The 23,091-nt window shown below is 42.8% G+C and overlaps 1 protein-coding gene across 1 annotated transcript in view; it reads left to right on the forward strand.

The window, feature by feature from the left end:
* The window catches only part of RASA2 (RAS p21 protein activator 2), a 555,017-nt gene that overhangs the window by 211,110 nt on the left and 320,816 nt on the right, over positions 1–23,091 (forward strand). Inside the window, exon 6 of the mRNA XM_078666395.1 lies at positions 7,884–7,967. Coding sequence (XP_078522521.1) covers positions 7,884–7,967 — 84 coding nt within the window. The remainder of the gene's footprint in view (positions 1–7,883; positions 7,968–23,091) is intronic.

The following is a 23,091-nucleotide window of genomic DNA, read 5'->3' on the forward strand; positions in this document are numbered from 1 at the left end:
GGGATTGCAGTGCTGGGGCCCGGTTTTTAGGGCTCAGGGTAGGGGGGCTGGGGTGTGATCTTTATCAAGAATACCTTTACCAATCATGTGTAGTAAATGCGCGGTCAAGACCGCGCAGTTTAGGCCTGCATTATTCTATCATACAACCCTTATTTAAATATGGACATCTAAAGTAGTTCAAGGAATTCAGTTCTGTGTAATACAAAATTCGATCAGACTATATAGCACAACTGTTGAAACAATGAAAATATTCAAGATTAACGAGCTCACTCCTATCTGGGGCAATCCTGCAATTCCACAGGAAAGACTGGATATTAGCTGGTTATTGCACAATTACCTCACTTCTGTATTTCCTGTGTGACTCAGAGATTAAGACGTATGCCCAAATCGTGCACCAATTTAATCTACCCTCCATATGAAATCTTTGTAAAAATTGTCTATATAGAAATTATATACTATCCATTATGCATCGTTATTGCTTTGTATCGTACCCGGCTGGGCTGGTTGATCTTCGCAAAGGAATGCATCTTCATAGTCTACAAAATTCAGATTATTGAGGAAGATCTTTTTGCTGAAATGTATGAAAAAAGGTCAGCAAAGACTGGATTTACACTAACAGATGTGAAACTGAGAAAGAGCTGCAAAAATATACAGTGCCTAATTATGGGGTCCAGTATTATATTCTACTATCTTCAGGTCATATTATACACCTTTGCTGATTCATTCATGGTTCTCATTAGTCCAAGCCCTAAATGCCAGAGATTTAAAATAGAAACTGGAATTTGATAACAGATCTTTGTTGACTATCCCACATTGTAGGAATTATGGAATGAAATACGACCTCAAATATAATTTGATCAGAGGAGATGGGGAGATAGGCAAAAAGTTAGCCCTTACTGGACTACTTCTGTTTTACAGATGTAAAGTGACTCCAGCAGATAACATTGTCCATCTTGGGATCCTGGGAGCTGGAAGACTTATTTTCTGAAGATTGAAGACCACTGCAGTTTATAGAAGGGAAAGAGAAAATTAAAAATACTCACCTTTCAGGACAGCTCATATTATATTCAAGCATGTGTACTTATGAAAAAAGATGAGCTTCGTAGAGCAATCTTGTAAAACGTTTCTGGGTTTCACAGTCTGGAAAAGCTGTATCCACCATCCATCTTGTACCATTATAAACCAGGAGAGATTCAAAAGGATCCCACTGGTTCCCGTATTCAGACTTTTGCAATACAGTCTTAATGCCATAGATGTGTTTTACATCCACCACACAGAAACACACTTGACATGCACTCTGAATGTCAGTGCAAGGGCCTGAGGATTGTAATTACGCAGATTTTCACAACCGTTAGGTCAGGAGAGCGCACTCTCTACTGGTAGATTGTAAGTCTGGTCAAGACTGATTATTCATTCAACACAGTACACTGTCACCACTACTTCATGTGATGAATGTAGACCATGGCCACAAGTCCCATGCTGGCTAAGAGGGCATGCTTGGAGTACCGCTCCAGGTCACTGAACACATTTTGGACCTTGCTGGACAGGCCTAGGCCGCTGTGCACATGCTAGATTAGCATGCCTGGGCCAACAAAATGGTCAGGATAACAGTTTCCAAAAAATGAGATGGGCAATGCACTGCTGTTGTCGATTGGGAAAGTTGAACTCTTCGTCTTATTTTTAATTGAGTATAAAGGTGCTCCAACTGGAGGCGTAACCGTCCGTTTACGCCAAAGTGTAAACTAAAGATATGTGTGAGCAAATCAATGCGCACATCCCAGTATAGTGGGCACTCCCTCTGGTTCACAAAAAGGACTCCTAGGAGTCCTTTTTGTGAACCAGAGGGAGTGCCCACTATACTGGGATGTGCGCATTGATTTGCTCACACATATCTTCAGGATAACAGTTTCTCATGCGGTCTGGAACTCATATCAGATCTGTATATTATGCAAGGGACATTCCCATCCCAACAGATCTAGGCATTTGGTTTTTAAGCATGTATGGCAAGGATGACACAACCGTTCCATTCTGTCTTTAAAAAAAATATATGTTCTTATAGTTTGAAAACAAAATAAGTGATTAAGTTATAAACACACTCAAATTTCCTAATATGTGCTCTTATTCTCTACCTCGTTACATTGAAAAATACAAAACAGTGATTGTTGGAATTGTTTAGTTAGTCTCACCCTCTGGTAACTAGGTCTTGCCCAAACTGCCAAGCCAGGTCCTCTCTGCACCAGACCACAGGCAACCCAAGACCAGTTTCTGCCTAATTGGGCCACTACAATCTGGTTCCAGTGGTACAGTGAACATGCGATCCACATCTGGGATTATACGTCACATCTCGGCATTACAATGAAGAATACAAGAAAGTATCCCCCTGTACTCTGATTATTTGCTATTTGTTTGCATATGTATTTGTAAGATCTGTGAAAATAGTGCTCAATGACGCCAAATTGATATTCTGATGCTCAACATTGATCATGTTTGTTGGTGCAATTTGATGCCTTTGTTAAAATAAAAAAATATATATTTTTTAAATACAAAAAAGTGATGGTTGGAATGCTTGAATTAATCTCAGCCATAGGTAATTGCTCCCCATCATTTTACAGCCCAAGTAATGGACCTATACTTCATAAACTAACAATCATTTTACCAGTTCACCTTTTTATAAAGGCTGTGAAGGGTCCATCTTATCTTCATGGTGGCTAATTGCTGGCAAATGTTTTGCTGAATCAACTGCATCCCGGTTCCTGTATTGACATTATTCATTATCATTGCCAAATCTGGTATTGATTGGTTCCTTGCTGCCATTACCAATTAAGAACTTCTTCGAAGCAACAATTGGTTTGAATGTTTAGAGCTCCTTGTAGTTTTATACTTTACGTCAATGTTTTAATAGACTCTCCTAAAATATTTACAAATGGTAAGCATAACTTAACGTTGCCAATCTTTTGCATAATTACTTATTCCAAATAATTCCTCATCCTACAATTGTGTCTTCAGATCTCTGTCCCAGCAGCCGTTAAACTTGTGATCAGTATGGACTGTAACATGGCCTCTCATGCTTAGTGATTTTGTACCTCATAGCTCATGCCCTACCTTACCTCAGATTTTCTTGCAGTTCTCTCCTTTCCTTCTACGATTCAGGGCAGCCTGTGCCCTAACGCTCAGTTTCAAATCATGTGTGAAGTGCCACAAGCTGTTTGGAGCAGTAGATCTCAACTCATTTTATATGTTTTACCTGGGGAAAAGTAATCCATTCTGTTCTAATTTTATATTTACAACCATTGGGTTGAGGTTTCCTAACGCCCACTGGTTTGTTTGCTAAACTGGGTTAATATTATGTATCACCCTAGTTCCTAATGTGTGGAATTCAAGAGTTAAGTATGTTAACTTTTTAAAACACAGCTCAGTTTTAGGAAACGAATACTAAAATTTAGGACTTCTCCCAAAAACATTACCAAATTATGTGGTTAAAGAAGCCTCAAAATGAACCTAGAAGTAGAAGGACCAGGCATCTTCGAGCTGCTGGGATAATATTTTGTAGTCTGTCCAACTGTCACAACTTTTGTAAGTTAAAATATATGTCCCTTTTTTCAGTAAGTCTCTGCACTTCCTCATGCATGCTCAGAAGTACCTTTTTGTAGTGTGCAGAAGGGCAGTGAGGTCCGGACCAGGCTCCAGGAGGGAGACCACACTCTGTCATAGATCCATGCAGGATTAGGTGATATAAGCATCTGTAAGGATGCCAGGGTCTTAATATGAGAATGGAAGAATCATGCTTGTAGAGTTTTGTGTTCTTCCATCTTGCTAATGTGGCTATTGACAAAAAAGTTCAAACGGTGCATCAGGTAAGGAGCATTGCTGGAGTCATTTGAAGTCTATTACAAAGCTTCCTTTCTATTGGTTGCATTGCTTGGACATCTGAAGACTGCCTTTGAGGGACTTGGACGAGCACATTTGTTCATAAGTCTCTGGCTTCCTCCTCATAGCACCCTGAAATCTGGTATCCATCAGGGGAGCATATATGTAACAATTCCTAGGCAATAAGATTAAAAACAAAGGGAACTAGTATGTGGAGGGGGAGGACATTCAAACCAAACCTTATTGAAATCATATAATGTTTAATATGCAATTATTAAAAAATAACATTCATTACAATATAAAATACACATAAATGTATGAACAGAATTATTGGACAAAAAATAGACAATCAATAAAACATAGGAAAGGTGGCAAGAGAATATTTCTCGACGCGCGTTTCGGCGTGTACAACAACGCCTTCTTCAGGAGCCACACAATGTGTTTAAAAAAAAGGGAGGATTACATCTGTCTGGGGTCTTTTACTCGATATGTAAAGGATCCAATGCGTAATGCTTTGTTTAAGACAAATGTATTTCTCAGAAGAATCGATAATAGGAGCACTTGTTGTTGAAGAACAGCCCCAGTCGAGGAAACGTGTCAACGAGCGGAATATGCCGAAGTTAAAACAGCGTGATTACCGATAAATATAGAGAAAGGGGAGTTCTCTGTTAAAAAGTAAGAGTCTAGGCGATATCCAAAAACGGGATCGTCCGGTCAATTGCGGGAATTATGGCCACGGAGATACTTGTTGCCGCTTATATTGGTCGCGTGCAATAGGTGAAATTACTTTGATCAGGGATTCGAATCGGCAATGCGAAAGATGGCTGTTGGCGTCTAGTGTCCGTTGCAATGATAGCAATCAATCCTTCAGTGGAGCACCATAAGTCAATATTTTGGAAGAAAAGGCACAATGGATATGCCATAAAGGGACTGTATATTGGATTTGTTGGGATGGCATGCATGCCATGTACAAAACACTGCAAGAACACCAATGGGCCACTGCCAAGATTCTCTAGATACGTCATGGCCACTGTGTGCTGACAACTGAACTTGGACACCAATGGGGTGGGCAGATTGAATATTGAAGATAAGCTTTTGCCTTGGACTTCCAAGGATGGCTGCAGATCTGAGGCATGGCATTGAATGTCTGACTCCGGTCAGAGTGTGAGTTGCTAATGGTAGCAGTGATACACTCCTCCAGGAACTAGTGTCAGCAGTATAGTCACCCTTACACAACAAAGATGCTTGGATCTGTTGTTACCAGCTGATGACAGGACCAGTTCACTTGATGACAACCACGGCGGTGAAGTTGTGGGTGAAATGTAACAGCTGTAAACTTATGGGCTAGAGAAACACCTCTGAGACTTCTCTGTGGTAGCCAGAACAATGTTGTGGTGTTCTGTTACTTCTTCCTAGTGTCAAGCGTTTCCTCCAGGCTTCGTTCAAGATTCAGGTACTGGGACTTCACACTTCTCTCTGGGCTAGTGCTGCATGCAGGTTAAGGTGACCAGGTTTCCTGGATATGCCAGGACAATGCGGTTGTTTCATTGTCTGTCTCAACAAATTTCAGTTTATATATCTTTTTTTTGATAATCAACTTAATCGATTTTAGAAAACAAGGAAGATTAGCACTGAGAGCTCAAGCACAGGTTTACATAGAAGACATAATGGGTGTCAATAATAATGTACAACTATAGGCACAGCAAGTATATACTCTACATGACAGGACTAAACAGTTTACCGAAGGTAAGAGTCCTTCCGCCCAGGTCTCCATTAGCCCATCTGATCTGTCTATTTGCCCCACACTCTTTGGTATTTGGCTGGACATACCCTGGCCTCGAACAAGGGTTTTTCTTGAGCGGCACACCAGTCCACCCCATGGCACCATTTAGCTATTGTGGAGGGTATACATCCTTTACAACGCAACTTTTACCACGCAGTGCTGTTACAACGCAGGTTTTACTACACATACCATTACAACGCATTACACTGGGGGCGCTCTAGGATAGGGAATACGTTTAATTTACTATCCAACACCTTCCCTAGTGTCCACGGGGACTGGAGTTGGAATAGTAAATTAAACTCTTCACTATCCAGCACCCCCAAGTGTAATGCGTTGTACTGTTATGCGTAGTAAAACCTGCGTTGTAACAGCATGCGTGGTAAAAGCATGCGTTGTAACGTCATACATTCTTGTGGAGGGGAATGGACTGTGGCCAGGTCATGGCAATATCCCGCTTGGCCACAATGATCCCCAGGAACAGTTTATCTGCTTGAGATCCGTCCAGACCATCCATAATGCCCAGGAGGAGGCGCTAGGATCATGGGGTACATGCCAGCCCAAAATGTGTGTGAGTTCTGTTACTATCTTGTCCCAGTATTTCTGGAGACGGGGGCAAGACCATACTACGTGGTAAAAGTCTGCAGGTTGGTGTCTGCAGCTTGTGCATTCGGGCGAGGCGCGCAACCCTGCACTGTGCTTGCGCTCTGGGGTAAGGTATGCAGTGTGGAGGTAATAGATTTGGATGACTCGGATTCTGGCAGAGGTAGTGACCGTTTTAGGGGTCATTAGGGCATCTCGCCAATCTTCGTCAAGGGGACCTAACCAGCCCTCCCAGCGAGCTTTAAGCGAATCCAGAAACACGGGCCTGTTTGTGAGGGTGCGATATATGCGTGAGATGCCTCCCTTCCCAAGATTCCCCATTATGAGTTGCGCTTCAGGTGGACTGAAGTCTGGATGCATGGTACCTGTCGAGATGTGGGCGTATAGGGCGTGGCGTAGCTGCAAGTATCTGTAGAATTTCAAGGCATTCAGGGAGAAACAGCTATTTAAATCCTGAAAAGTCTGTATATGGTCCCACACGTCGCTCAGTTGGGAAATGCCTATGTAGTTCCATTGCCTAAACCCATGTAACGCACCACTTCACCAAGCCATGTGCCTTGCCAGAGTGGCGTCTGCTGAGTCAGTTTGGATTCCCATTGCGTATGACGTAACCTTTCAGTATATTTAAGACCTGTCACAGGGTCAACTGACCCCTGAGAAAGGCAGGTTTTCATGTGTTCCAGTGCAGCCCATAGCTTAAAGCAATGTAGTTGGCACAGATAATACTGTGTGTGCGAAAGTTGCATTAAATTCCTCTTACTGCCTAATTTTCTGTGTTTTCTATTTTGATGTTATCTATTAAATCAACCTGTGCCCGCTTGGTAATACAAAAAAATAAAGTTAAGTATGCTTCTTGGAGACTAGATTTAGTATCTAAGGATCTAGCAGTCAATGAGCAACCTTATCCAAGACCACAACCTAGCAAACTGGCTCTAGTGTCAAGAACTTCAGTCAATTAGTAAGAAAGCATCTTTATGTAAGAACTCCTTAGTGCCTCATAGAAGGCTCCTTCTCTACATGATCTGGAAAAAGTTCACAAATCTAGAGATAGTGTGTGTCTGTCAGGAGCAATGTGGTTTTCTTTTCTTTTTTTATGACAGTCATTCTGGTCATGCCTATTTCAACCTGAAAATAAAGGTTTGACAAAAATAGCTTGCTCTATGCAAGTCCACCCTCTTAACAGCAGAATGTGCAAAGTATTGCATCTACAGCAATGACAGGCTGCTAAACAGTGTTTTCAATTGGGTAAGTGTTTTCATTCTTCCCCCAAAGTTGTCTTCCTAGATTTACACATTCTGCTTCCCACTATCATCTTTGCTGAGTTCCTCTGGTTCAAAACTGAAATGTGTCCTTTACCAGTTGGTTGTAGCAGATGAGCTCATCTGTGTCGAGCTTTGAGCTACATCTCTGCATAATGCATCTATATTACTGTGTACTATTATGGTGTGTATTCAGTGACAGAACAACTTGTGAGAACTGTCACTACCATGAAATATACATGTTCTCTTGACTGTGGTGGAGTACCTTTCATGTTTTCATTTGATTTCAAGTAGCCATATCACATTTTCAGTGATTGCCGGCAGTTCCTACAAACATTATTCTGATAGTTTGTTCTCTTCATTTTCCTATTTAGGCTAATGGAATGCCAAGGGTTGTCTCTTGCTAACGGACAAAACTGTGACCCCTATGCAACAGTTTCTCTTGTTGGTCCATCCAGGTAACTGTATGCAGCATAATTGGTCTTCATTCCTTTTTACTGTGTCGGCAACAATTTACTGATCATGTATATTTTTAAACTATAAAGCACTGACCTACGGAGGGATTTTTTTATTTTGATGTACCACACACATTTACTGAGCTGGTTCAGGTCATTTCATAGGCACAAAGCTCGGAGACTTTCTGACCCACCTCTTCTTGTATATACTTAGAAAGAAAGACATCACCCCACACTTCATGGTGCTTGACGAAGCTCAGTCAGTGCGTGTTCACAGATAAAAAAGAAGCACATTCAATCAGTGCGATTTTAGAAAGCCAGCTAAAGATGTTTGGTGGATAAGATTGAAGTTTGACTGACAGTGTGAAGCACAATCTAAATAAACTTCTACCGTAGCATGCAGCACTTACATAATGTAAGGCCTACAAGAATATGACCTGATTGCATCACATTGTATTATAGTTGAACTTGAATAGCACATTATATCACTGACTAAGCACTAGAGCGCATTGTGGATGGGTAGCCCACTATTTCCCAGGAGTCCTGTGGATGGAATAAAGCTTGTCTATTATGTGGCCTATATAGGTATTGAATTCGTAGCACATGTTGGCTTAGCATACTCCTTCCATCTAGTGTTGGGCGCAGACGTTTTCACGTTGTTTCTCTTTGAAGAAGTTCTTTGAGTCACAAGGTATAGTGACTCCTCCTATAGTCTGTATTGCGCATTTTCATCCGCTCCTTTGTTAGATAGTTTTTTTTCCCGCCATCAGATACAGACCTCGATCTCGTAGCTCGGGGACATAGCTCGAGCTCTGCCACAAGGTCTTTCCAGCGCCCTGTTTTGTTTCTCCTCCGTCAACGAGAACTAAAATGACCACATCAACTGGTGTTCCTTATTTTTTCAATCCGCCCGCCCTGGCCTGGTTCAACACCCTTCATAACTTCAACACTAACTTCAACAACAATGAACTCCATACACTTGACATCAACCAGAGATGGAAATTATGCCAAATTAGTTTTTGCCCAAAGTGTTTGGCCAAGTATTAAAGGCCAGACCAGCACAAGGATTGTACCCTTTGCTTGTCCCCAGAGCACGACGAGGTGTCATGTGAGGCATGCCTGGCTTTCCGATCCAAGAAGATGCCACAGCAGTGACGAGAACGCCGTTGGGCCCATTCCACCATGCAGGCACAGCATGCTGACCACGCGACTGATATGTTCAAGGACAGTTGCTGCACCAAAACACGAAGGAGAGGACGCCGAGCCACAAGCACTGACCACTGACATCCCTATATTGCTTGCTAGCAATGGGAAAAGCTCTGACTCTGAACTTTCCACACAAGGGCACATGAGTACATAGGCGAAAGCCTTCCAAACCCCAACAAAACAAACTAAAGCGGCTCACGGAACCACCCTGTCTTCAGGCAATGGTGGTCTCCAAAAACAGGCTTAGGAGCAGACCCACGTCAATCTGTCTGCTAAACAATAGACTACTGTTAAAGTTTAAAGTGCTCAAGGTTTCAACGGTGCAGGCACCAAAAAAACAGAATCCACACACCAAGAAAGTGGTGGAGTGCAAACAGGCACCAGCGGTATTGAAAATGCCTTCAGTGTGGAGACCGCACACACCAAAATCTTTACCTGGGACCAACACCATTTCGACACTGAAACTAAGATCGACGCCGAAAACCACTAAGACTGTGTTCGAGCCTAAACAGCGGCTCTCAAAACCAATTCCTGAAAAGCTTCAAGGAAAAAACCCCCAATATTTACGATGGCATGAGTGCCTGTAGATATACATGCTCTGCATACTCCTGTCATCTAGTTTTGGGTCTCGAGTTGTGCAAGTTGTTTTTCTTTTAAGAAGTCTTTCGATTCATGAGGCTGAGTACCTCCTCCTCTCTGATATTGCACATGGGCATCAACTCCATTGTTGGATTATTTTCTCTCCTCTGGTTCGGACGGGTGTACCTTCACTCTGTGCTTTTGACTTTTTTCGGTTCGATCCTTCGGTTCTTACGGTCTTCTGTGGTATGGTGGATTGTCCGCACTTTAACCAACTGTGTTCATTCCACAACTTGTTGGTTCAAACTAGTTTGTCCGATCGTGATTAGAGGCACCACCCATTCGGGCCTACCTTCAGCGTCATACCAGCCCATCCGATAATCTGTTGCTGGTGGTAAAACACACTTCTTCTAGAGTCTGTCCCTGTTGCCACACAAAATACCCGCACACCGACCAACACCTTGTGTGCAACCTGTGCCTTTCACCTGATCACAAGGAAGCCAACTGTGATGCGCTTAAGCCGTTTCTGACCAAGAAATCTCTTCGGGATCAACAGGCTCGTTGTCTGGAAATGTCTCAGGAGGCCACAGGCAACACTTCCTCCGTTGGAGGAAGAGGAGCCTTCCTTGATCGATAAACTCTGGCTTAGACGTGGAGGTAGACATGGAGATGCATGAAACCCCATCCCCATCCCCATCCCCATCCCCTGCTCCTTCATCCAAGATGCCCAAAAAATCCTCTGCTTCAGCTTTAGAGGTCACCGGTCCACCACTGCCTTTGAGCCTTGGTTGGGTCCGAAAAACTGTTTTGACCGCCCCAACTTTGGACTTGCACTGAAAATTATTACTACCAAGGCGAAGCCTTCGGCATCGACCTCTTTGGACCCGAGAGCCTGCTTTAGTACCGGCCTGACATTCAGTAACGATCCAGCAGCCGACCCCATCTCCCTTGGTGCCAAAGAAGCATCTCACTTGAAAGTCAAAACCCTCGGTACTGAAACACTTGAAGCCGAAAGACTCTAGGCAATCATCAGCTTTCACATCTCCTGTCGAACCCATCCTAGAAAAGTTGGACATTCACCAGAGGAAAATCCAAATTCAATTGGCCACTGGTCACATATTTGCTTTACCTTCCTCTCCACCTCTTCTTCAGAGAAAATTGACTTTTTAGGAGGCTGAAACTGTTCCCCATTCTCTCAAGAAAAATACAAAGGCCATGGCCTCTAGCCCTTCCTATCAGCTGCCTCCTACTCACCCCCCTCTCCACCACCTTCTTTCCCTCACTCTCCTCATCCATTGTCACCACAGCAGGATATACTGGACATTTTCCCTCGGGGATCACTACAGTCAGCACTGGTGGGTTAGGGGAACCATTAGGGGATTGTGGCCCATGTGATGTGTATGACACCGGTCTCACTACACCAAATGATCCTGACCTGTACCCAGCATGTACTTCCTCTCCTGAATACGCAACCTCCACCAGGAAGTCATTGTGAGAGCAGCAGCTTTCCAGCACATACAGCTCCATAAGGAACCGTAGAGCAGGATTTCCGCTTTGATACTTGAGCTTCTCCTCCCAGGCATACACAATATCTGTCAATGTTACCAGACATGATGAGACACACAGACAACATCTTTAACCCTTTCCATGCTCATGACTAGCTCAGCTCGTCATGCAGTACACTGCTTGTGTGCTCATGACGAGCTGAGCTCGTCATGAACAGTGGGTTTTTGCAATCTACAGCACACAGTGTAAATCTGCACAGCAGTAAAGGTGTTAAGGACTCTGTTAGGGCTAGAATTACATAACATTAAACTTAAGTTGAGGAGGTGGTGAGATGCACACCTGTTAATTACGTTTTATCAATGCTTGAACCAATTCAAACTGTGTTGGCGTGCATACTTGCTCCGCACCTCGCCCATTGTGCTCCAATATAACAAATCACGGGGCTATGATTCCACCAAGTCGCACAGCCACAAAACTGAATGAATCAAATTCCAACTTTTAATCTTCTATTTTAAACATATTTTTCAAAACTTTTCGTCCTTCTTTACTGTTTGTTCAATTCGTTTTGTTCATATCAATATTTTATGACTAAGTTCACACAAGCTCAGGAGCACAAATAGGTTCCACATATCATGATTTTATTGCACACGACCCAATGAATTACGGGAAGAAATCCCTTCGTCAGGGGCATCTAAAATACAAACACGTTTATATTTAAGCCAGCATATATGAGCAACGTGATTATACTCTTAACTTGAGTCGACAAACAAAATATATTTATTATACATGAGGTAAAAATCCACTACTAATTAATGTAGCCATTTCCATGAGGGTTACAATGAATCATCCAGAGAAAAAACACAGATCCTTTTGAGCACACCCATGCCACTATTCAATGTTCTATAAAGCAAGTTAACCCTTGGTAAATCCAACCCCATTGTTAAATTCAATAATCTAGCCTATTGATTAGTACTAAGAAGTACTCTGATCGTAATCGCTCTTACCATGACATATGGTGTGTCATATTTACTACTACTCTAGCCCACTTGTTTTACTTGGAACTAAGCAGTGATGAACCCAGGTAATAAGACGAAGGGTCACAATCAAGCAGTGTAGTGCATCTTTTTTTATTGTAAAGATATCAAATTGCACTACATCATATTATTTATAAAACAGCACTTAATTTCAAATTGGCATCACACAAATTTATAAAATATTTTTTTCCACTTGAAAGGTATAACATGAATTAATTGTGAATGGATGCAAACAATCTACACAAGCAATAGGGAATCAACATATAGCAAAAATCAAACAAGACTGAGTCAAAAAGCAAAAAGAAGAGAAAGGTTGATGCATTTTATCTATAGCCCGTACCCAGACATAAGATCGGACAAATTCTGTGTAACAGGTTCCCAAATTTATGTTTAGGGTCCTTTTCAATTACTGCCATTTCTAGCCCGCCGAGCAAATAAGAAATTTGTGCTACCATGCCAAAGGAGCTGGGACTTCTTTCTGAAAAGCATGCTCTGGCTATAAGCAACCTGGCAGAAGTTATAGCAAAAAGGAAAACCCAGTGACACTGGCAGGGATATTCGGCCCATAACCCAGCAGTATATATTGAGGCTCCGGTCGGGTACATGTCTTCAATAATTGATTTATTAAGACAAAGACTTTCCCAGTATGGTGCCATGATGTTACAAGAAGCAAATATATGTATGGTATCTGCAGAAGATTTGCTACACCAAAAACAGTTTGATGTCACCCAAAGACCCAACTTTTACAATTTATATGGCGTATAATACAGATCAAAAAGAGTTTAAAAAAAATTGTCTTAAGGCCAGATACATTATAAGTACTATGTTCAAGTAAGTTTATGTATGTAATTTCGGAAAAGCGAAACCCCAATATTCAATTTAGCAGATCACCTGCGTGACACTGCATCCAGTTTTCTAATTGTATGATTCAATCAATCAATCTGGATTTGTATAGCACGGCTTATCACCTGCAAGGGTATCCAGGCGCTGGGATCTAGTTTCTGATGGTGGTGTTAAAGCGACATCTCTTCTTGACGGGGAGCCAATAGAGCTTCTTGAGGTGGGGGTGATGTGGGTCTGTTTGGGGAGGTCGAGGATGAGTCTGTTGTCAGAGTTCTGTATTGTCTGTAGTCTCTTCAGGAGTTGGATGTTGAACCCTACGTAAAGTGTATTGCCGTAGTCCCCTCGCAGGTGACTAGGGTTTGCGTGATAGTTTTCCTGGTGTTGACAAGGAGCCATCTGAACATTTTCCAGAGCATGCGGAGAGTGAGTAAGTTGTACAGAAGAGAATGCATTCATCTGTCTTTTCATGGCACGTTTGCTGTCAAGGATGGTGCCAAGGTTGCGGAAGTGGTCAGTCTGTGTGGATGACGGTCCGAGTTCGGAGGGCCATCCAGGAGTCGCTCCAAGGGCAGTAGTATTTCCCGAAAATTAGCACTTCTGTTTTGTCAGTGCTGTAGAGAAGAAGAAACCAGGCCTAAGGAGCCAGACCAAAGCCTTGTAATAAATATTTCTAACTACCAACTAACAAAAGCAGAAGAACATCTACTTAACAAAGGTACATCTTTTGTCCACACCTACCATACCAATCTACTTGAGACTGAAATAGCCTTGTATAAATTTATGAGGGTCCTGAGGCTTAGACACTTTTTCACAGTGCTTAACCCCATTGAAAACGAAGACAGTACCTCCATTAAGTTCAAACCTAAAAGCACCTTTATGGCCCCAGTTTCTCATAAAAGCCTTGACACATTTGAGTTACTTGTCAAGATGGATTTGAATAAAGTTCAATACAAGAAAAAGATCAACAACCTAACAAGAGCGGAATATAGCACTCTACACGCACTGGCCAACAATAAAGAGATCATGATCCAAAAGGCAGATAAAGGCGGAAGCCTTGTGATAATGGACTTGGAATTTTACGTGAAGAAAGGCTCAGAACATGTGCAAGATGTAAATACTTATGCTAAACTGGACGAAGATCCTACGAATGCTATAGCCAAAAACCTTGATGGACTACTAGACAAATTCGAAGAACTCGGCTGGATAAACATCACAACCAAGCGTTACTTGAGGCAAATATACCCAAGAAGACCTAGGATATATTTTTTGCCAAAAGTGCATAAAGACTTGAAAGACCCCCCATTTAGACCGATAGTTTCGGGATGTGCCTCTATTTTCGAGAATCTGGGCATCTTCATTGATGCACACATGCAGTCCTTCATCAAAAAATGGCCGACTTATTTGGAAGACACCTCAGATTTCTTGCGAAGTCTTTCAACCATTGACACGACAGATACAGGAAATTGGACTCTATGTACAATCGATGTCACGGCTCTTTATACATCGATTCCTCACAAGGAAGGCTTAGAAGCAATTGAGTGGGCCTTACTCCTAGATGATAAGCCGGATGAGTTGAAATATTTAATTCTGCAGTTGCTAGAATTCTGTTTGTCTAACAGCTACTTCTCATGGGAAAGAGAGTATTACTTGCAGCTCACTGGGACAGCCATGGGCTTTCCAGGGGCCTGCATTTACGCGAACATTTTCATGGCAAAATTCGAGCTTGATTATATTCTGGAAGACAGCACTTGGCAGGCAGGCCTAGTGTATTATAAAAGGTACATAGATGATGTTTTCATCATATGGAAACGACCAGTTCTGGATTTAATCCAAAACATCAAAAGTTTGAATCTTGCTAATCCAAGGATACAATTCACGCATAATATCAGCAAGGAAGCCTTACCGTTTTTGGATGTCTGGGTTGCGCTCAGTGAGAATTCCATCATTACAACTCTTTACAAAAAGCCTACAGATAGAAACACCTCACTTCTGTATGGAAGCTTCCATCCTTTAAACCTTGTCAACAACTTACCGGTCTCACAATTCATGAGAATAAAAAGAATATCTTCTGACAAAACTAGCTGTGATAAGCATATTGAAGAACAAAAGCAACGTTATTTAGACAGAGGTTATCCGCGTAAACTATTGGATGCACATGTGAATCACATTAAGGCTATCCCAAGGGCAGACCTTTTGAAAAAAAGACCCAAAACTGAGAACAAAAGAATGGTATTTGTGTCTAAATACTCCACTGCTTCCAGAGACATAAAGCGTATCATCTTGAAACGATGGGAGATCATTCAAGTTGAGAAAGACTTTGGTAACTTATTCAGTGAAAGACCTTTGTTTGCTTATAAGAGAGCCCAGAATCTCAAAGAACTGCTCAATAAACCAAGTCACCATATGGACACCACCCAACAATCTGAAGTGTATAAAGGAACCACTCGCTGTTATAATTGCAAAAACTGCAACAATATAATACCGGGGAATGTTTTACTACACCCTCGCACAGGCGAAAAAATCCAATTAAGGCACAACACAACCTGCAATTCTGAGTTTGTTGTATATTCAATCAAATGCCCATGTGGCCTTTTATATGTCGGCAAAACTGAGCGCAAATTGAAATTGCGACTGTCGGAACACAAGAGCCGCATAAGGAATAAGAACTACACATCACCACTCGCAAAACACTGGTGGGAAGCTGGCCACACTATCGCTCAACTAAGATTCCAGGTGATTGAACTACTCCCACAACGTTTGGGCTTGGATAACTCAAAGATCTTACTTCAGAAAGAGGCCTTCTGGATTCGCAAACTGCAAACACTGACCCCTTTTGGGCTTAATGACAAAATGGACATGGCATGTTTCCTTTAAAGCACACTTACTTGGGACCTTAGGGAAACTCCCACACGATGACCCACACTCATTATCCAACATTGACCATCATAACATGGCTAGAAATTCACAGGTTTAATGTCACGTATATTTCATTATATGATTGCCATTACCATCCAAATGTTGAGATTCAGTTTGTAAATAGGCAGGAATTGCTTGGCATAGATGGGAAAATGACTCCTTTTTGTCGTGTTTATTTTTTTTATTTTTTTATTCTTTCTCTTTCACTTTAATCTTTTCCCCTTTTTTTCACTTCACCTCTCTTTCTCCTCATAAGTTTTTTTCACACTCGTTTTTGCGAAAACACCACTCAAAAATGGCCGACGCCTTTTTGCTCCTAGTCCTATTTTCATGTTGGAGTTTCCAATAAACAGAGTAAAGGGACTCAATGAGTACCCGCGGTTTACTCGGCACATCTAGGATTGAGCAGATTTTCGCCAATATTTCGGCTGCAAATCGGTAAGAGTTAGAAACTTATTTTCTCGTTTTTGGTTACCAAAACGAGTGTACATTAGATTTAAGTAACACTCGTTCTCTTTATGTAGAGCGGACGTGTGTACCTCATATTACGAAGCGGGATTGGCAATATTAATCTCCCCGCAGGTAAGCAAATGTGCCTGCCTAAAGCGGCAAGAATGGCAGATAACCTTTTGCGATATATTCAGTTCCAACATTTCGATTTTATTGTTTTGTAGGCAACCCTGTTGACAAGATTGATTGTCTGGGGTTAGAATACACACATACCCCACAGGTAAATGCACGTTTTTCTTGGTTCAGTTCATGTTACCTTTTGTTCAGTATTATTGACAATCATACTGATAGATGTCCATTCGCGTTTTTCAGATTGGACATAATTTTCTATACTCAGGTGAGCTTTTGAATTGACTTGAAGTATGACACTTCTTTGACTGTCAGTCAACCATTCATGAACGCATAATTCCACTCGTTTTCCCATAGAACGTCAAAAAAGAGAACTACGCGCCCTGTCAACATTTTGGCAACGCGCAATATAACAATTACTAGGTAAGCCAGATGTAACAAAACGCAAGTTTTAGTGTATATACATTTTGTCCCCCTTGGCAACAAAAGTAATACGGTCTCCTTTCCTTTTTCTTTCCCTTTTCTTATACAGACCCCTGACGAAGGGGCAGGGCCCCGAAATGCATTGGGTTTTTGTTATGTTTTGATTATGTTCCATAGTTTCATTGATTGAACTAATGATGCTTTGATGTCCTGATTTACTGATGAAATTGATATGTTTGTAGTAAACAATGATTGTAAGAAAATGAACTTTGGTTGAAGAAACTCATGTGATAAATACATTGCAGTTTGTTTAAAAGGAGTATTTTTTTCATTGTGCGTGTTTGGAGCCCTGGTGGCCTTTTGGCACCAGGCCATATTCAGTTCATATCCACAGTGTGCAGGCACTAATCCCGACACAGCACATACACTGGTTTAAATTTGCACTAAGTTTGAATATTTGAGTGCAGCCCCCTTTCATACATTGTTAGTGCTGTGCTTTAAGCATTTGTTCTTCCTGTCAGCGATGCTCTTAATGCACTTGTGGAAGTTGGCTCTAGTGGTAGATGGGTCTTCTGAAGGTGAGAGAACGAGCTGGGTGTCATCTGCGTAGGATATGATGAGGCAGTGAGCTCTGCCGAAGTGGGTCAGCGGCATCAAATAGATGTTGAACAGGGTAGGTCTGAGGGATGAGCCTTGAGGGGTGCCACAGATTGGGTTCTGCGTTGAATGGTGGTAGGCAGATTGCAGTGGCGGCCACCAGTAACAAAGGGTGGTAAGGCTTGGTTGGGAGAGCGGGGGGAGGGGGGGGGGCGATAATAATAATTTTAAAAACGCACCCGACGCTGCCGGCCGCCTCCCGTGTTACATTGCTCCTGCTGACCTTTTTCCTGGGTCCCAGCAGCCCGCTGGGACAGACTCCCAGCCAATCCCTGTGCTGCAGCAGCGTGGGGATTGGCCTGAGCGGGCAGAAAAGACGCCCTGCTCAGACCAAGGAGTCTGTGGGTATTTCTCCAGCCCAGCTGCTGAATCCAGCTGGGATTTTATTTATTTATTTATTTATTTTGTGGCTTGTAAAGTGCCTGGTGACCCGAAGGCATCCCCGCGCTATGAGGTTGTGAGATCCAGGAGAGGGGGGACCAGGGGACTATTTGGGGAAGAGGAAGGTTTTAAGTTTTTTGCGGAAAAGAGCGTGGCAGGGTTCAAGGCGCAGATTGCGAGGAAGTGCGTTCCATTTTGAAGATGCATTGACCGAGAAGCGGCGGCCACCGGTGCGTGACTTCTTAAATTTTGGGACTATGGCCAGATGTTCACTGTCAGATCGAAACCTAAGTGCGCTTGTGTGTTTTGGTCGGCCTGAGATGGCCGGCCAAACCCACATGAGCACTTAGGGACTATGGAGTGCACAAGCACTCATCCTCTCCCTCTCATGCCTGGCACCTCCATGCACAAGCTGGCAAAGGAAAAATAAAACGGTGCTAGAGAATTGTTTTATTTTAACGTTGCTAGCTGTGCACCAGGCAGGGTAGTGATGCTCCTCTGCCATTGTGGAGGAGCCGCCACTGGAGGATTGCCTGAGTTCTTCCTGTGAGGAAAGAGGCGACTCATTTGAGGGCAACTCCCTGGATCTCGATTTGATGAAGTCTCTTAATAAGGTTATGGTGAGATATGGTGTTGAATGCTGCTGAGGTAGAGGAGGATCAGAGCCGCTCTTTCCACACGGTCGCGGATGGTTCTGATGTCGGTGACAGAACTTAGGGCGGTTTCTGTGCTGTTCTTGAAATGGAAGCCGGATTGAGAGGTTTTTAGTAGATTGTTGTTCTCCAGGTGTTCTGCGAGTTGTCAGTTGATGGCTTTCTCAATGACTTTGTCAGGAAAGGGGAGCAGAGAGATGGGGCTGTAGTTTTTAAGCTCCCTGGGGTCGTCAAAGGGTTTCCTGTTGAGTGGTTTGACGTCTGCATGTTCCCATTCTTCGGGATGGAGGTGAGTTAGTTGCTGATATTCTTGCTTCCAGGGTTGAAGAAATGGTGGGAACAGCTGGTCCATGGGTGCTCCTGAGTAGACTGAGTTCATGATGGCATTGGTGTTTTGAGCGCAGAACTGTTCCCATGTGATCAGCTGGTGGTCTGAGTTGGCAGCAGTGGGTACGAGAATGTGGAGGTTGGTGGGTTGTGGCTTGAAGTCTTTGTGGGTGGTATATATCTTGTTATGGACGAAGACTGCCAGTGTATCGCAGAGTTCTTGGGATGGGGTGATGATGTTCTCTGTTTCAGATGGGCTGGAGAACTCTTGGACGATGTTGAAGAGTTCTTTGTTGTGATTGGAGCTGGTTTTCAAGTAGTGAGACAGGGCGCATCTTTTTGTCTTTCAGGCCTTGATGGTAATTGTTAAGGGCTGTCTTGTGGGTGGTTCTTTCTGTGGGTTCCTTGCTGGTAAGCCATCTCCTTTATGGAAGCTTCCAGTTGCATTTCAATGTTCTGAGTTCTGGAGTATATCAGTTGGCTGTTGTGGTGGATCTATTTCAACAGGAGCCCAGCGGGAAAAAGAGAACCAGGGTTGCCCTCCACTCACAAATCATCAATACAACAATAACCCTGTCTCTTGGGCGAATAATATATCAATTCTTTTTCGCAGAAAGAATGTCTCATTATCAATTTCTTCTGCTACAACCATCTATTGTGGTGGATCGCCTGAATTTAGAGAGTTTGATTGGGGCGAGACTGCTGGCGATTCAGGTGTAGAGTTTCTTGATGGCCTGTTCAAAGTTGGTGGCAGGTTTAGGCTGGGTGGTGTTGAGGGTGTCAGCCCACTGGTTCTCTGTTAATTTGCTCATGGGAAGCGGGGAGGCTCGGGTGGTGACCGGAAATCCTGTTATGGTGACGTGGGTGGTGATGTGGTCGGTCCAGCTGAATTCAGTTGCATGACGGTACTTGATTCTGTCTCTAGCAGCAAAGATGGGGTGGAGCATCTGTCCTGTTAGGTGTGTGGGTTTGGTGATCAGATAGGTGAGACTGATGTTGCGCATGCTTTCCAGGAGGTTGGCGTGGCGGTGTTGATGTCATTAAGGTCACCCAGATGGAAATTGAGGTCACAGAGGAAGATGCAATGTTTAGATTTGTGGTGAGAGGTACGATGAAGTTAGAGATGGCATTGCAGAAAGCTGTGCAAGGTCCTGTGGGATCTGTAGACGAGGGTGCCTATGATGGTTCTTCTGCCGTTGGTATGGAGTTGGAAGTTGAAGTGTTCCATAATCTGTGTGGTGTCTTCTTCCGTGGTAGTGCAGCGGATGGTTTCTTTGTGGATGATGGCGATGTGGCCTCCATGTTTGTTGGTGCGTTCCAGTGAATCATCATCTTGCCGTCTGAGGTGGAAGTGGTGAAGTCGGGAGTGGAAGCGGGGTTGAGCCAGGTCTTGGTGATAAAGATGACGTCAGGGCGAGGGAGCTGGTGGTGTCCCAGATTTCCGTGGCGTGTTTACGGAGTGATCGTTCGTTGAGCAGGAAGCAGTTGAGTGGTTCGTGGACAGTGAGGTGGGTGTTGGGGTGGTTTCATTGTGAGCAGGAGGTCTGGAGCTCCAGGAGAAGTGACAGTGCTGGTCATTCCGTTGATAGAGGCGATGTGAGGCAACAGTGTTTGTTGCAGTGTTTGAACATCCAGAATCTTAGCTCGGCAGCGGAATATCTGTGAGTGGCAAGGGGGGCGGAGTTCCTGGTACTGCATGCGCTCCAGGAGCAGACTGGCTTGTCATTGACGCGCTGGTGGCGCTTGTGCGACTCCGTTAAGTAGGTCCTGGGATGAGGGAGGGACACTGACTGGTGAGAAATGGGAGCAACAAAAAGTGCAAGACTGGCACACTGAACAAAGATTAGAATAAAACAGCACAGGTTACCACAGTAATTAAATGGGTCTACAAATAAACAGGAGACAAAAACAATAAGAAATGGTCTAAGCTTTAATGGCGGGAAAAGGATATGATGATAGTTTAGCCAATACAGTTACAACAGTGATTTATTAAGAAAGCAGGGGAACAGAGATGTGAGCGTCTGTTTCAGAGAGACCTGCTGAAGACCTTTGGAGGGAGTTGATTGTAATTAACCAAAATACAATATAAGATACGTATATATCCATGACGCAGAACTTTGATAAAAATTTCGCATAAAATGATCAGCCAGACAAATATAATTAGGGGAAGATATGAAAGGAAGTCCCTTAACTGCAGATATCGTAAAAGACCAGTTTTAGGGATCCCAAATTCCTCACTCAACTCCTGAGAGCATAATAGTTTAGTATTTCTAAAAAAATGGTCCCAAGTTTAAGCATTGCAGGTCCTGGTAGCAACCAATATATACCCCTCATGAAAAGATAGCAGAAAGTTTGGATTGTATCCAAGGGCTGCATATTGATGGAACCTCGTTATATTGCAAATAGCTTGCCAAACCATGTGGTGTACCTAAAGGGTTTTTAAGCATGTATGCTTGAAATAAAAAGCATCTAACAGACCCTTAGGCTGTAGGGTTATCTGCTGAAAGGCCTGATATTCGGAGAATAATCCTGCTTCAGGCCCAATCACAGCAGAAAGTTTTTAATTAAAATGATATTACAATGATATTTAATAATACCTCAGGCGGGAAAACGCCACCCCCCCCCCATCATTGCCTGGTAGTTGAAGATGTTGGATAGCGCACCAAGGTTTGTTGTATTCCCAGAAAAACTTCTGCCAACTATTTTCAAACTTTTTTATATAGCCCTTACTCAAATATAACTAGTTAGACCTGAATAAGTAAAGATTATGAGGTAATATGACCATTTTGATAACCTTGCATTTTCTTTTTGAGCCCAAATGATGCAGATCCCATTTTTGAAAAATGAAGAGTCTCGTTATATAAGGCATCATAATTCTGACAGACAATAATTTCCATGTTCATGGAAATATGAACACCAAGATATTTGACCGATGCAACTAATCTGGATCTGAACGTTGTGCCAGTATTTGATAACATTTCCGTCTTGCCTGCCTTTAATTTGTACCCCGAAATGAGCCCAAAAGTGAGCATTGCATTTTCAATAGCCAAAAGAGCCTTCGTAAGGGACAAGGTGAATAAATCGATGTCATCGGAATAAGCTAAAAAATGTGCTTACCAATGATTCAGTTGCAGAGGAGGAATAACGGGAGACGACTTGAGTGACTGTATCTGTATGAATGGATTCAAATTAAAGCAGGGAAAGGGAACATCCATGCCTCGTGCCTTGATGAATGTGAATAATATGCGATATCCCCCATACAAACTATCTAAATAAATATGATTCCCAATTGAGCGGGTCTTTACCCTTCTTTACAAACCCCGCAATGAAAATTTACCCCAGGAGAAAGGCACAGAATTTGATAAGGCAGTAGAATTAACAAGTTCTAAAAATAATAATAATACATTGGGGTTCTGATTTTCTGGAATTTCTTATAAAATTACAAGGGAATAGAGTCCGGGCCAGCAGCCTTTCCTTATGGTAATTATGAAATGGCTCTTTAAAACTCTTCCCGATTAACCAGTACGTCCGAATCGATTTTCGGTTCAACTGTAAGTTTTTTAAGAGAGCCAGCCTGCAGGTAGTTGTCAACCATTCCCTGAGAGGTCATTCAGTCATCAGTATATAATGCCCCATAAAAAGGTTAGATGTGGCCAGAATTGCAGCAAGGCCAGATACTATCTTCCCTGTTGCATCCCTAATGCCTCCTATAAGATTCTTACTACAATTGTCCTTGATTTTAAACGCCAATAAATGACCCATCTCCTCACTATTTTTGAAGCATGCGAGGCATTGTGACTGATATTTCAACCTCCCCTGGCCTCAAATCCTTTTAGTCAGTTGCATTCACAACACAGCAAACGGTAGTGCCAGCTGAGACACTTTGTGACCTTTGAGGGCATACTACCAATCGAGCTGAAAAAGTTTATCCACAGCTGCACCTCAGTAGAGCGATCTGCTCTATCCTTACGACTAGTGAAACCTAGGATTTAGTCATGAACAAACCTTAAAGAGTGTGCCATA

Source organism: Lissotriton helveticus, chromosome 11 (assembly GCF_964261635.1).
Source record: "Lissotriton helveticus chromosome 11, aLisHel1.1, whole genome shotgun sequence".
NCBI classification, from domain to species: Eukaryota; Metazoa; Chordata; class Amphibia; order Caudata; family Salamandridae; genus Lissotriton; species Lissotriton helveticus.